This window comes from Colletotrichum costaricense (genome assembly GCF_030867565.1).
Source record: "Colletotrichum costaricense strain IMI 309622 chromosome Unknown Scaffold_2.1, whole genome shotgun sequence".
NCBI classification, from domain to species: domain Eukaryota; kingdom Fungi; phylum Ascomycota; class Sordariomycetes; order Glomerellales; family Glomerellaceae; genus Colletotrichum; species Colletotrichum costaricense.
The window spans coordinates 2,882,841-2,896,637 of NW_026848231.1; the positions used below are offsets into that span (position 1 = coordinate 2,882,841).

A 13,797-nucleotide genomic window follows, 5' to 3' on the forward strand; every position below is an offset into this window, starting at 1 on the left:
TGTCGGCCTATCAATTGCACGAGAACACCGTACCACTAACACCGAGTTTTGAAGGAGGAGTTGGGTTCCACTCTTTAGACTAACAGCAGTGGCAGCGATAGACTGCTGCTGGGTCCTCAGCGTTACATGGCCTATTGATGACGTCCACCAAATATGAGAGACTTGATAGTGATGAATCGAGACCCAAATTATTGCTCAGATCATCAATCTCTCTCGTCACAACACATTCCGAGAACAAGGCGCGTCAGAGGCCTGGTCCAAAGCAGGGCCCGTGGCAGCGTTAACAAAGGCAGTGGAGGTGGACTGGCGGGGGTCGTCCATCCATTGGACCCACAGCCTTATCTACAGAGTCAACCATTCGCTCAATGGCTTATCAGCAAAAAAAAAGTCGGCGGAACTAATCCCCGTCAGAAAAAAAAATCCAGAACTCCAGGAAAATGTTGTAAGAGAAAACAACCCCAGTCTCGTTGCTCTCCCCCGCCATTGAGTATTCGATCACTGCGGAATGCCGCAAATTTTCTAGACAATGGCGTCCTCTCTTGCTGCGCAATTGGCGCAGATCGCCGCCAACTCGAAGGCATCTTTGGATGTCAGGGCGCAAAAGGCTGCCCACTCAAAGTCCCTCCTCTTCGAGCCGAGAGTGGCGGCGACACAGAGCTACCAGGCGCTCTACACGATATGCTTGGAAGGCTTCGAGGAGCTGTGCGAGCTCGATGGACGGTTCAAGCCGTTTGGCCTGACGCTCTTTAGCGAGCAGAGCATGAGCGAGGACCGCACCCAGATGACTGCCGCTGAGAATGCCGAATTAGACAAGAAGGTCGAGTCCTTCCTGCGCCTCGTTGGAAGCAGGCTGAGGCTTATGCCTTCGCTTCGTGCCCTCGAATGGCTTGTGCGAAGATTCAGGTATGTTGGAGCCTCTAGTCTCACCGGAATTCCCCATACTGACGTTGTCACAGAATCCACGAGAACAACACAAAGTCTCTGATCATGACCTTCCTCCCGTACCACTCGATCCCCGCCTTCGTCACCTTACTCTCGATCCTGCCGTCCAAGATCCCCAACGAGTACCGATTCTTGAACCCTTACATCAAGTCGCTCACTTCACCTCCACGATCTGTTCTGGTCCACGAAGCGATCCACAAAGCCGATTTCCTCAGCACCCTCTCCGAATATACCCTTGAGGCCTGCAGAAACCAGCAGCAATACCCGACCTTGATCTCATTCTGGGGCGGAATCATGACGGAAGCCGTGAACGGTCTGCTTGAGAACATGCGCTCAGGTCGCCAGGCTGTTCAGCAGGACAACAACGAAGCCTTCCTCCATCGCGTCGGCCCCACCCTCGCCGAGGCAATGACCATGAAGAAGGTCCCCAACATGCAGATCGCTTCTTACATGGCCGTCACTATTGTTGCGGCCAAGGGAAGCTTCGACGACGCGACTCTGTCGGCTTTCATGGAGCAGATTGTCCACGGTTGGACCAGCGAGACTGTGCGCCCTGGCCTGGTGTGCTTGTGTATCCTGGCTCAGTACCGATCCGCGAAACAGCTTTCTGGAAAGGTCACCAAGGCCTTGTTGAAGGTGCAGGACCTTGGAGAGATTCTCGTTGAGCTTGGTCAGGAAAGGAGGGTGGACAAGCTCACCAACGGCCTGTGCATCGCCTTTATCGAAAGACTCTGCAAGAAGGGCGATGCCCGGGGACTGCCAATCATTCGGGTAATCCTGATGAGCAAGATCCTGAAGGGGAAGCAGATTGCTGTCATCTTCAAGTCTCTGGTTCTCGCGGCCCATAGACTCGACGACGAGGTCGACAAGGACGGCGAAATTCGCAAGGAGCTCGGTTCGACACTCATCGATCTTTCGCGCTTTTCCGGAGAAACTAGCGAGATTATCCGGACGGTTCTCGAGGAAGTCGATTTCGATGTGGAGGAGCTGGAGATGAAGCTCGATGTCTCTATTCGCCAGAGAAAGGCACTGCCCGGAACCCAGGAGGATACCGAGATGGATGGATCCCAACCCGTTGCACCGACAAAGGAGAACCTGAGGGAGACTATTCAGGAGCTCTCTGGCCAGACGCGTGCACTCCCATCGTGCCTCTCAACTAGCACTGGCGACGTCTACGACGAGTTCAGTAGACTCTTCCTCCGGGTCGTGTCTCAGCAGTCCGAAGACCCGACACTTCTGGCCGATTTCGACCAGCTGCCGTCTTTGAGCCGACGAACTGCAGTCAGCGATCACACCTACATTACCTTCTTCGTCCGCATCTGGTCCGGCCCATACCCGACTCTGGCTCGCGCCGCTGCTGTCGACACTGTCAGGAGACGTCTGAGCGACGGCGATGGCAACGATCTTGACTTCCAGGCCCTTATCCCCTACTGCCTCATTGCTCTCGTGGACTCCTCAAAGAAGGTTCGCCGTGCTGCGGCTGAGCTCCTCATCCAAATAGGCCACTTCTTCCCTCACCAGTCCAAGGCCGCGAAGGCTTCTGTTTGGGGTGGCAAGAAGCTTTACGACGACAGCGACAAGGTGCAGTGGCTGGATGCCGATACCATTTCTCGCCTCCTTCACGGCGTCGTTCTTCCGGCTCTAGAGGAGTGCATCATGCACGAGGATCACATTCGTGCCGTCCTCCACTCGACACTCGACAGCAGCGCCAAAGGCGAGAGCAGCGAAGGAAAGAAGGCACTGAGCTCTTCTGGTAGGGCCTCGATTCTCTCGTTCCTTGCCAGCCACGTCGTCGCAACGCCGCTCATTAGAGTCAAGTCCAACCTGCTCTCGATCCTCAACCGCATCAGGGGAGTATCATCCACCTCTAGAACAAAGGTCCTGTTGCCGGCTTTCCGATGGTGGGCGTCGTTGTCCGCTGAGGAAGCGGACCGTCTGGCCGAGGCTGAGGAAGTCGACCAGTCATTGCTGCATACGACCTTTGCCGAGATTGTCGTGCCGAACGACAGCGAAGGCCTCGAGTGCCTCCTCTCCATTATGAAGGATTCCGCCTCCGCCAAGCGTCCCGAGCTGGTCAGATCCATCTCGGCGCGCATTCGTGCTATGTGGGGCTCAATGAAGGCCGATACAAAGTTTGATGTGGCCCAGACGATGCTTGAGCTCTCTCAGGCACGACAGGTATCCCAGGACGAAGAGGACATTATCGCTGACGAGGCGGCTGATTTCCTGAGAAACGTTGAGCTCACGACAGAGATCTTGGCTTACTTCCTCGAGTCTATCCAGACCGGCACGAAGCTCATTACCGAGCCCCCTGCCAACAAGCGACGCAGGACCAGCTCCTCCGAGGCCAACCGAGGTGTTGTCAGCGCCCAGGCCAGTGCCGAGCTCAGCGCAACCCTTAGATCCGTCACCTTCGTCCTCCAGCTCGTTGACGGCTCGCAGCCTGCCACCCACCCCGAGTTGCTGGACAGCCTCTTTGGCACTCTCTCTGAGCTTCAGCACTTCCGTACTGTCATCGGATCGGAGCTTGGATACCTGCAAAACCTGGTGCTTACAAGTTTGATTGCCATGGTCCCTGCCTACAGAGACAACAAGAGCTTGAAGATTGACAGCTCAGGAGGCCACGGCGATTTGCTTGTCAACTGCATCCAGAAGTCTTCCAGCCCCATTGTGCAAAACTCGGCCCTTCTCCTGATTGCCAGCCTTGCTACTGCCGCGCCTGATCTTGTGCTTCATAGCGTGATGCCCATCTTCACTTTCATGGGTGCCTCTGTCCTCCGCCAGAACGATGATCACTCAGCTCATGTTGTCAACCAGACCATCAAGGAGGTTGTGCCGCCCCTGATGGCGTCGCTCAAGAAGGGCAAGAGAAACCCCATTGCGGGTGCCACAGAGCTGCTGCAGAGCTTCGTTACTGCCTACGAGCACATCCCCGCACACCGCAAGCAGGGCCTGTTTGTCGCTCTCATTAACACCCTCGGACCGGATGAGTTTCTGTACGCGCTGTTGGCTATGCTTGTCGATAGATACGGACCCAACGACAACCTCATGGCATTTGCCTCTGAACTTCTTGGCGTCTACAGCGCCGAGGTGCAGCTTCAGACCCTGGCTAAGCTCCTGGACTTGATCAGTGACATTTTCAAGCCCAAGCCAGGCCTTTCGGCTACCCTTTTGGGAGTTGGCGAGGATCTGTCAGAGAAGAAGCCCGAGGCCATTGCAATTCAGCAGTTGACTGTGTTCCCCGCTCTGCTCTCCAGCAGAAAACTGCGAAAGGAGATTACCATTCTCACAGAGAGGGACGACATGGATTCTTCAAAGATTCGGGACTTGTATGCCATCCTTCTCAGAGACGTCCTGGCCCTTGCGGAGACCGTCAAGCAGCAGAAGGCGCTGCACGAGTGCTGTGGCAATGCCTTGGCCAACCTCCTCAACCTCCTTTCCATCGGCGAGTTCATCAAGTCGGTTGAGAACCTCCTGGACCGTACCGAAATTGACCTTCGTCGCAAGGTCCTCCGTGCCCTCGAGGTCCGCGTGGACCAGGAGGGTGTTGCGGACGTTGCCTCCAGAACGGCACTTCTTGCTTTCCTGCCGCAGCTCACCGCCGCGATCCGGGACACGGACGACCTCAAGTACAAGCACACTGCCGTTTCTTGCATCGACAAAATCGCAGAGAAGTATGGCAAGAAGGATATCGAGGCCGTCGCGGGTGCGGCAGCAACCATCGCCGGACCCCACTGCCTCGGCCAGCCCGACGTTAGCCTCCGTGTCATGGCATTGCTTTGCCTTGCCTCTTTGGTCGATGTGCTTCAAGACGGTATTCTGCCCATTGTCAACATTGCTATTTCTCAGGCAATTCTCTACATCGAGCAGAGCGTGGAGAATGACGAGGCCGCCAACGAACTGCACAATGCGGCATTTGCATTCATCACTGCTCTCGCGCAGCACCTGCCTTACATGATCTCGGAGAAGCACCTGGATAATATCCTGCTTGCTTCCAACAAGTCAGCCGAGGCTAACCTGGATAACGAAGCCGACGATGAGCGCATCAACTGTCTCAGATTCCTTGCCAGAAAGGTTGAGGCCAAGACGATGTTGGCCAGCCTGCAGAAGAACTGGATCCCGGCTGCCGAGGCTGGTTTCGACGTAAGTTGTTTGCCCAGAGAGATTTGCAAAGCCCTACTAACAAGCACGCAGGCCACCGAGGAATGGGTCGACATCTTTGGAGTTGTGGTTGATAGCCAGCCCAAATCGGTTGTCACCAAGAACGTCACTACCTTGTCCACAATCCTGCTCAACTCCTTGGACCTTCGCAGACGGGAATACATCAAGGGCAAGCTCACAAACGCGACAGCTCAATATGTTGCCAAGATCGAGGCCTCCATCAACGACGTTACGCTCAAGATGATTTACAAGCTCAACGACGCGGCCTTCAGGCCCATCTTCACCCAGATCATCGAGTGGTCCACACAGCTGCCCAAGCAAGACGCCACAGGACGTACCCTGCGCCGCTTCAGCGTCTACGGGTTCCTCCAGGTCTTCTTCGAGGGCCTCAAGTCCATCGTCACCAACTACGCTACCTACATTGTGGACGACGCCGTCGAGATCATCAACGGCACCGACTTGAAGCTGCCCGAGCAAAAGGAGCTCTGGCAGCGCGTGCTGTCTACGCTGGCGAGGTGCTTCGAGCACGACCAGGACGATTTCTGGCAGGCGCCCGCCCACTTTGGCAAGGTCGCTCCCGTCTTGACAGCGCAGTTCCTCCACGCCTCCTCGTCCTTCGATTTGACTGGCGAGCTCATTCCCGCGGTGGTCGAGCTGGCCTCGGCGGCGGACTCGCAGGAGCACCAAAAGGAGCTCAACACGGCCATCCTACGCCACCTCCGCTCCGAGCACGCGCCTATCCGTCTAGCGGCCGTCAGGTGCCAGCAGCAGCTTGCCGAGAAGCTCGGCGAGGAGTGGCTGTCGGCACTGCCTGAGATGCTCCCTTACATCAGCGAGCTCCAGGACGACGATGACGAGACCGTCGAGCGGGAGACGCACCAGTGGATCGTCAAGATCGAGGGAGTCCTTGGCGAAAGCTTGGACTCTATGCTGCAGTAGAGAAAGGTTAGACCAAAAATGGAGAGAGGGAGAGCGACCCGGAGCCGTGTGGGATAGTTTCTACGGACGGAGATTTGTGCGGACAATCCCACCCCGTCTCATGTACCTTATTCGATGCATGCGAAAACAAAAAGTGAAATTTTAGGGACGTCATTTGGACAATCAAAGGAAAGAAAAAGCGGGAACGCCACGCCGGGGCCGCCGGACGGGCAAAAGTGGAGACGGAGGACGTCACTCGTTCCGTCGGCGCCGTGTTAGTAGGTGTTACCAAGGCGCCTCTAAGCATTGTGACGTGAGGAAAAGATGTAATTGAGTTAGACAAGAATCAACCTTAATTCTACTGTCCAAAAAGAACCACCTTCCCCTTGACTTCGATTCCTTGGATCTACCATTCCGCTTGTCGAGCGAACGAAATAAGCGCATTGACTCACTGGTCCCGGGACTTTTTTTTTTTTTTTTTTTTTTTCCCTGATGTCAGGGCCACCCGATCCCCGTCCCGTCCCGTATTAGCACGCGCTCTTTGGCAAGTCTCCGATACACCGAGCGCCCTCGATCCCCATCCCGAGCCATTATCGTGCCCACCTTTCCCAACAGTCAACGCCGCCCAGGAGCCCCCCCAGGGGCCAAACGCCTACGTTGGGCCATCGGATTTAACCCACCGCCGTAGAACGGCCGTAGACAACGGGTTCGGAGAACTAGGGGAGTCAAAGGAAGGAGTGGGCTGGGTCGTTTGAGTGGGAGGGGCCTTTGCGGTGTTTTATATAGCCAACTGCTAGACCCCCGTTTTCTTTACTGTTGGTTCTTAGGTGGTGTGACTATAACCTCATCATGGCCTCATCGAAAGTTGCACAACAATATTGGAGGAGCCTGGCCCGGCCCGGACGCCGGGGGCCGGCCGGCACGGCGTTGCAGGTTGAGGCTCTGACTAACACGAGTCTCATCAACCATCGCAACAGCACGAGTTCGAGCTCGCCGACAGGTACACATCCGTCTCATTGACTTGTGCCCTCAACTCTTTGTGCAATCATACCCTTTGTACACTTATCATAGGCATCGCAACGAAACACCCACTAACACACTCCGCAGAACCAAAACGTGAAAGAGTCGTCGTCCTGGGCTCAGGCTGGGCAGGCTACGCCTTCGCCCGCGAGCTCGACCCAAAAAAATACGAGCGCATCCTCATCTCCCCGCGCTCCTACTTCGTCTTCACCCCCCTGCTGGCCTCCACCTCGGTCGGCACCCTCGAGTTCCGCTCCGTCCTCGAGCCCGTCCGCCGCCTGGAGCTCGACGCCTTCCACCAGGCCTGGGCCGACGACGTGGATTTCACGCGGAAAGTGATCCGTGTCGAAAAGGTTACTTCCGAGGACGCCACGTCCAAGACATTGCCGGCGCGGGATGCGCACGCGCGGGCTAAGGGCGAGGTGGTTGATGTCGCGTATGATAAGCTTGTCGTGGCGGTCGGGTCGTATTCGCAGACGTTTGGGATCGAGGGCGTGAAGGAGTATGCTAATTTCTTGAGGGATATCGGGGACGCGAGGAGTATTCGGTTGAGGGTGCTGCAGTGCTTTGAAAAGGCGGATTGGCCGACGACGACGGATGAGCAGAGGAGGAAGCTGCTTCACTTTGCTGTCGTTGGCGGAGGACCGACGGGCATTGAGGTGAGTTACACCCAATCTCCTTTTCCCCCCAAATATTTCGTCACTAACACACGCCCAGTTCGCCGCCGAGCTTCACGACCTGATCCACGACGACCTCTCCAAGCTCTACCCGCACCTGATGGAATTCGTCGGCATCACAATCTACGACATCGCGCCCAAGGTCCTGCCCATGTTTGACCAGCAGCTGGCCTCCTACGCCGAGGACCTCTTCCGCCGCCAGGGCATCAAAGTAAAAACCAACCACCACCTGCAGCGCATCCGCCCGGACGAGACGGACCCGCGCGGCGCGCTGCGGCTCAAGATCCAGGAGCACGGCGAGGAGGAGGTCGGCGCGGGCATCGTGGTGTGGAGCACGGGTCTGATGCAGAACCCGCTCGTGCAGACGCTGATGAAGAAGGAGTTGCGGAACCCGAATGTCGCTGCTGCTACTGCTACGGAAGACCAGAGTGCTGGTGGTAGTACTGAGATGGTCAGGATTCTCAAGGCGGAGCGGAGCGGTGGTATCGTCACAGACGCGCATCTGAGGGTCCGCCTCGACGATCCCAAGAACGAGGGCGCTGTGCTGCCGGACGTGTACTCCATGGGCGACTGCTCTGTTCTCGAGGGCCAGACGCTGCCTGCCACGGCCCAGGTTGCCAGTCAGCAGGCAAAGTACCTCGCCAAGGCGCTCAACAAGCAGGCGGCTGGGCCAGAGGAGGGAAAGCCGTTCAAGTTCCGGAATCTCGGGGCCATGGCGTACTTGGGTAGCTGGCGTGCTATTCATCAGAGTTCTGCGGATGAGTTGAAGGGGAGAGCAGGTATGTTATACTGTACTCTTGCAGGCAGTGGGATCTGAATGGGCTAACGAGGTGCTGTGCAGCTTGGATTCTGTGGCGGTGTGCTTATTTGACCAAATCGATGAGTATTCGGAACAAGATTCTGGTCCCGGTGTACTGGTTCGTCACCTGGGTTTTTGGAAGGGATATTTCTCGGTTTTGAGCGTTGTGGGATATGAATTCGTGCGTCAGTCAGTAGGGGAGAGAAAGGCATCATCATGGACTTGTTAAAAGAGAATAGCGACTGTAAGATGGTGTAAATGGTGGTCATGAGAGGCCAATGCAACCCACACAATTATTAGCGATAGACATAGACGAAGAAAGGCGACTACCATAGGGATGATAGATTAGAGGGGTGGACCCGGGTGTCTAGCCCAAATGTAAAGTATAATAGCCACGCAGCTTTCCGTTCAGTATCGTGTGAACCCATACATACTGCATAGCGTAACATAGTGTCATCAGTATGTGATTCATATTCCCGAGATTAACGTACCTTAGTGTTGGGGGAGGGAATGACTGCAGCTGCCTCACATCACACCCTTTCATCCCGATCACCAACCATCACCAACCTCAGCTGAATCCACTCACCGCCCGCCACCGCCGCCTCCATACCTCTGTGATCAACAAATTGTTTTTGATATCACCACCAAGGCCTGTGACGTAGTGGAGAAAGTCTCAAGTGAATTGCCCCGCTCGCACAGGTCGCGAGTGCGAGTCTCGTGAAAAATTCCTGCCGCGTTGCACCTGAGGAATAGAACGTACAGAGTCGGCAGGGGTTTTCGTAGGCTCCCCGCGAGGGAGGCCGAGCTTTTGCAATTTTGTTTATATATAAGTTGGATGGGATCTATCATTAAAAACATTTTCTGTTTCATGCTTTTACTCCTCTTTCTGGTTTGAAGTACAAGATGCCGAAATGGAGAGTAAAGGACTGCGACTGCCATTGATAACTCTCAGATCCTACCCTAATCAGGGCAATGGATGCTTGGGACAGCTTAGATGTCGTAGTAGCTTTGCTGTTTCTTCTTCTTTAGAATTGTATCATCTAGAATGGCAGCATTCAACCAGATGTTGATTGGGCGGGAGAAGTGAGTAAATACGATGATGGCCATATGAATCAAGATAGATAACAAATATTTCTTCATTATTCATGAGGATTGTACATTATGTACTTTTGCGCAGAAATCTATGACCTTTTCCAACCATCTCAGAACTGAGGATATCCCGACTGCGAAACGAAACGAGTGCCGTTCACCCCCTGAATGCCCTGGCCCTGCTGGCCGGCAACAACAGTAGCCTCACGCACGGCACGTGAGACAGTGCCCCTCACACGACCCTCCTCGAGCACCAAAAGACCACCGATAGTGCATCCGCCAGGCGTAGTAACCTTATCGCGGAGGAGAGCAGGGTGGTCACCGTTCTGGACCAAGCCCGCGGCGCCCTTCATAGTCTGCGCCGCCATCCTCGTGGCCTCGGCGCGCGGGAGACCCATGGCGACGGCGCCGTCGATGGCGGCCTCGAGAACCAACGAGAAAAACGCTGGGCCGGAGCCGCAGAGGGCGGTGCTGACGTCCATGTTCTCGGCGGGCAGGTAGACGACGTCACCGATGCGCTTGAAGATCCAGGTAACGAGGTTGGCGGCCTCGCGCGGTAAGGGGTAGGTGGGCGCGCCGATGACGGTCATGCTCTCGCGAATGAGGGAGGCGGTGTTGGGGAGAGCGCGGATGATGCGGCAGCGGCCGTCCTCCTCGGGGTCCTTTGTCGGGACGGCGCCGTGGAGGATCTCCTCGAGGTGCTCCTCGGTGAGGCCGGCGCAGATGCTAATCAGGAGCTTGCCGTGCAGGGCGCGGGTCATGCCGGGTTCGCTGAGGACGTCCTTGACCATGTAAGGCTTGCAGGCGAGGATGACGACGTCGGACTGGGAGACGGAGTTGACGTTGTCGTTTTGGACGACCTTGAGGATGGAGGAGTGCTCCCACAGCGCCTTCTTCACCTTCTTGGCGCTGTCGGAGCGACGGACACAGGCGATGAAGCGGGATGGTAGGCGATGGGGGACCTCGTCGCCCAAGGGGGTGGATGTGCCCGATGCCGAGGGGGTATGGAGGGTCTGAAGAGGCTTGGGAGCCTGCATTTCCAGCAGGGAAGTGAAGATGCCGTTGAGGATGGCGATACCCATGGTTCCTGTTGAGAGTCAGAATATTTCATCTCATTATTTGCAGAAGAGATTTCTTTACTTACCACAACCGAGAACGGTCATGGTGAGCTCCGAAGAGCTGTGATCTCCCATGACAGACATGATGAAGACGCGGTATGAGAGAAAATGAGAATGCGGTGTAAGTGATGGATTCCTATTGCGCCAAGGATGGTGCTTCTAATTTATAGTCCAAGAAAAAACAACAGAAAGTTAGAGCAATATGGACAAGCTCAGTTTCGGAGAAAGGGTCGCTTTGGGTTGCAAAAACAAAGTTTATCAGACAAAGATAGGAGATGAAGGCTGAGTTAAAGAATCCCCTGGCTAATAATATTTTCCACCTCCTTTTGCAGAAAAAGAAGCTCTCCACTGTTCCGATATCGTCCGTCCACAGCTTTTCGTCCACTGGACTTGGCTTTTCTCCAGCGCTAAGCCCAACTCTGCTTAGCTTAGTATCCCCCTAGATTCGCACAGTGCTTACCGCACCAAAGCAGTGAGAACACACCCAAAAATGGAGGCAACAGCACAGGGTGTACCTGTGGGAAACTCCCCCAGCGAAATCAGTTGGAAAGAGTGACAGCTCGGATTCGGGTGCCATTGAACAAGCCTCAACTCAGCCCCAGCATCACCAGCCGCTTTTTCAACATCATCCCGAACTCTCACCCCAGACTCGGTCCGCTCAATTCAAATTTAGATCAAGATCAGAACCGGGACCGAAGTTCGCCGTAGCGCAGCATGGCGGACCCTTTCGAGGTTCGAATGCGCTTCAGTAGCTCCCTGCAGCATCTGAATGCGTCCGTTACTTCAGCTCAGAAGGCGGCTCAGTATGCCCTCAAGTACAAGGATATGGACGAGGATCTGCACTCTTGTATCCTCGAGCAACTGGAGCGGGTGAGTGTGATCTACGTGAGAAAACTATGAGATAATGGGCTGATTATGATTCTTTTTAGAATAACATGAATACGCGCGCCAATATCATGTACTTCATTGAGCATTTCCTTGAGATGGCACAGAAGGACAAGCACATGGACTATGTCCGCATGATGCAGCGCGACATCATTCGCATCGTTGATGCCGTCGCCCCCGATGATGGATCCGGCGCCGCCAACGTCAAGGTCGTCCGAAGAGTGAGTTCCCTCTCTGATCCCACGGCCCCGCACAAGCTTCATGTAAAAACTGACATGAGAGCAAAAATTTCAGGTCCTCCGAGGCCTCCAGGACAAGACCTTCCTCGAGGCACGCACAGTGACAGAGATCGAAGAGGTCCTCAAGGAGCGCGAGACGAGCGCCCACGACGCGGGCCTCTCGTCCCCCGTCAACGGCGACGTCGAGATGGGCGACGCGCCTCCCAGCCACGCCATGCCGGCTAACGGCCGGGGACCCGCCGCGCGCCTGGAGAAGCGCCAGATTGAGCAGCGCATCGAGGAGGACCGCGAGCGTCACAAGCGGCTGCGCGAGAGCATATGGGCCATCCCGCCGCACGGGAACGCAGAGATTGACAAGATTTGGGATGAGACGAGCGATTTCGGCGACGACGACCACATCCTGGGCGAGGAGGAGTTTGCCGAGTGCTCTCAGGCTATGAAGCACTCGTGTCCTCCTAAGCCGCCGGTCGGTCCTGCTAGTACGCGCATTACGAATGGAAAGAAGAACTGAGTGAGAACTTGCGGGTTCTCTTCCAAAGCATATCTTGGCGTTTCGGGGAAAAGGATGGAAAAAATAGGGCGTTCGAGGGTCAGGTTTCGCGACACGACAAATACCACAGGTAGCACTAGGGTCAAGGTCTTTATCAACGTTGGCCAAGTATTTTTTGGGTAGCTTGAGGCATAATTAGGAATTGCAATAGAAGACCGTTCGGTATGGCAATACAAAAAAGGTGGTGTATGTCTTTGTGATAATATTGTTACATGGGTGTTTATACACTCATACACGTCCGTCTAGACCAATCCGAACCCAGATGTCCGACAACACAATGCTCCCCCCGAGTTTTACATCTCCTCCCAAGGAGAGGGGCCGCGCTCCAGTCTACATCAGCCAGCCAGGCCTCAACCAGCCATCAGGGCCCTTTTACTCCATGGTGACGGTGGCGCCAAGCTCCTTCATGGCGGCGATGATCTTCTCGGCCTCATCCTTGGCCACGTTCTCCTTCATCAGCTTCGGCGCGCTCTCAACGAACTTCTTGCTGTCCACCAAGCTCAGTCCCAACAGGTTCTTGATCTCCTTGATGACCTTGGGCTTGGAGCCGGCGTCGAAGGCCTGGAGCTTGATGTTGAAGACGCTCTTCTCGGCGGCCGCCGGTGCGGCCTCCTCAGCCTCCTCGACAGCGGCGGGAGCTGCTGCGGGGGCGGCGGCGAAGCCACCGACGGGGAGATCGGGGATGTTGAGCTTGGACTGCGATTGAGAGAGTCAGAATTTGGCCCATGATCTCTTTTTCCCCTGAATGCCTATGACGAATCGATTGGGGGATAAACTGCGCTCGTCACTGCTTCTTCAACTAACCTTCAAGCTTGAAACAAGGTCTGCGGTCTCGAGGAGAGTAAGGGTGCTAATCTGGTCGACAATGGCGGCGATCTTGGGGTTCGTGGGGGCAGCGGCCTCGGTCGAGTTGTACCTTCGTGCGGTTGCGGGAGTTCGGGTCTGGAAGAGGGATGTCGAGGCACGCATCGAGCCGGTGGCACGGAGCTGACGGGCGCAGCTCTGGGCTGCGAATCTGCAAGAGAGGGCCATTGTGTGTAGTTGTCGTGTGAGGATATGAAGAATGCGGGAGGAGACGAGGCCAATTGGCGTTGTTGAGCGGAGCGGATTGTCGTCGAGAATCGAGTTCGGCCTCAAGCAACAGGGAGGTTTCTTAGCTCGGGATATCTTCTGGGCTTGAAGTTTTTCGAGCTCCTGCGAATGAGGTGGTACCAGTCGCGTGAATGGTGCAGAGTCGTCTCCACTTTGATTGGCTCGGGGGCTCTGTAGCGCCGCCTTCCGCTCCGTGGAGTGCCTACACTGCAGGGACCCCTGTCCAACACACTGCGGCGGGCCCCATCAAAGGGAAAAAAAGTTGCCTTTTGGCTGGCGCGCGCTGAGAAAGGGTCCTCCCTCTCTT

General features: G+C 55.6%; 5 protein-coding genes across 5 annotated transcripts; 3 read left to right on the forward strand and 2 right to left on the reverse strand.

The window, feature by feature from the left end:
* Positions 1-526: 526 nt before the first annotated feature.
* Positions 527-6,042, forward strand: CCOS01_02597 (BP28CT domain-containing protein; the record flags this gene model as incomplete). Its single annotated transcript, XM_060450785.1, has 3 exons — positions 527-903; positions 957-5,085; positions 5,137-6,042. The coding sequence occupies 3 exons, from the start codon at positions 527-529 to the stop codon at positions 6,040-6,042; spliced, it is 5,412 nt and encodes a 1,803-aa protein (XP_060319435.1).
* Positions 6,043-6,870: 828 nt separating this feature from the next.
* On the forward strand, positions 6,871-8,678 carry CCOS01_02598 (uncharacterized protein; the record flags this gene model as incomplete). The annotated part of the gene is made up of 4 exons (XM_060450786.1): positions 6,871-7,021; positions 7,129-7,700; positions 7,759-8,497; positions 8,560-8,678. 4 exons carry the CDS (start codon positions 6,871-6,873, stop codon positions 8,676-8,678), a joined length of 1,581 nt encoding a protein of 526 aa, XP_060319436.1.
* A 1,041-nt stretch (positions 8,679-9,719) lies between these two features.
* On the reverse strand, positions 9,720-10,808 carry CCOS01_02599 (pyrroline-5-carboxylate reductase; the record flags this gene model as incomplete). The annotated part of the gene is made up of 2 exons (XM_060450787.1): positions 9,720-10,693; positions 10,751-10,808. 2 exons carry the CDS (start codon positions 10,806-10,808, stop codon positions 9,720-9,722), a joined length of 1,032 nt encoding a protein of 343 aa, XP_060319437.1.
* Positions 10,809-11,438: 630 nt separating this feature from the next.
* Positions 11,439-12,359, forward strand: CCOS01_02600 (CTD kinase subunit gamma; the record flags this gene model as incomplete). The annotated part of the gene is made up of 3 exons (XM_060450788.1): positions 11,439-11,594; positions 11,654-11,830; positions 11,904-12,359. 3 exons carry the CDS (start codon positions 11,439-11,441, stop codon positions 12,357-12,359), a joined length of 789 nt encoding a protein of 262 aa, XP_060319438.1.
* Positions 12,360-12,770: 411 nt separating this feature from the next.
* CCOS01_02601 (uncharacterized protein) lies at positions 12,771-13,430 on the reverse strand (the record flags this gene model as incomplete). The annotated part of the gene is made up of 2 exons (XM_060450789.1): positions 12,771-13,094; positions 13,203-13,430. 2 exons carry the CDS (start codon positions 13,428-13,430, stop codon positions 12,771-12,773), a joined length of 552 nt encoding a protein of 183 aa, XP_060319439.1.
* Between the last annotated feature and the right edge of the window lie 367 nt (positions 13,431-13,797).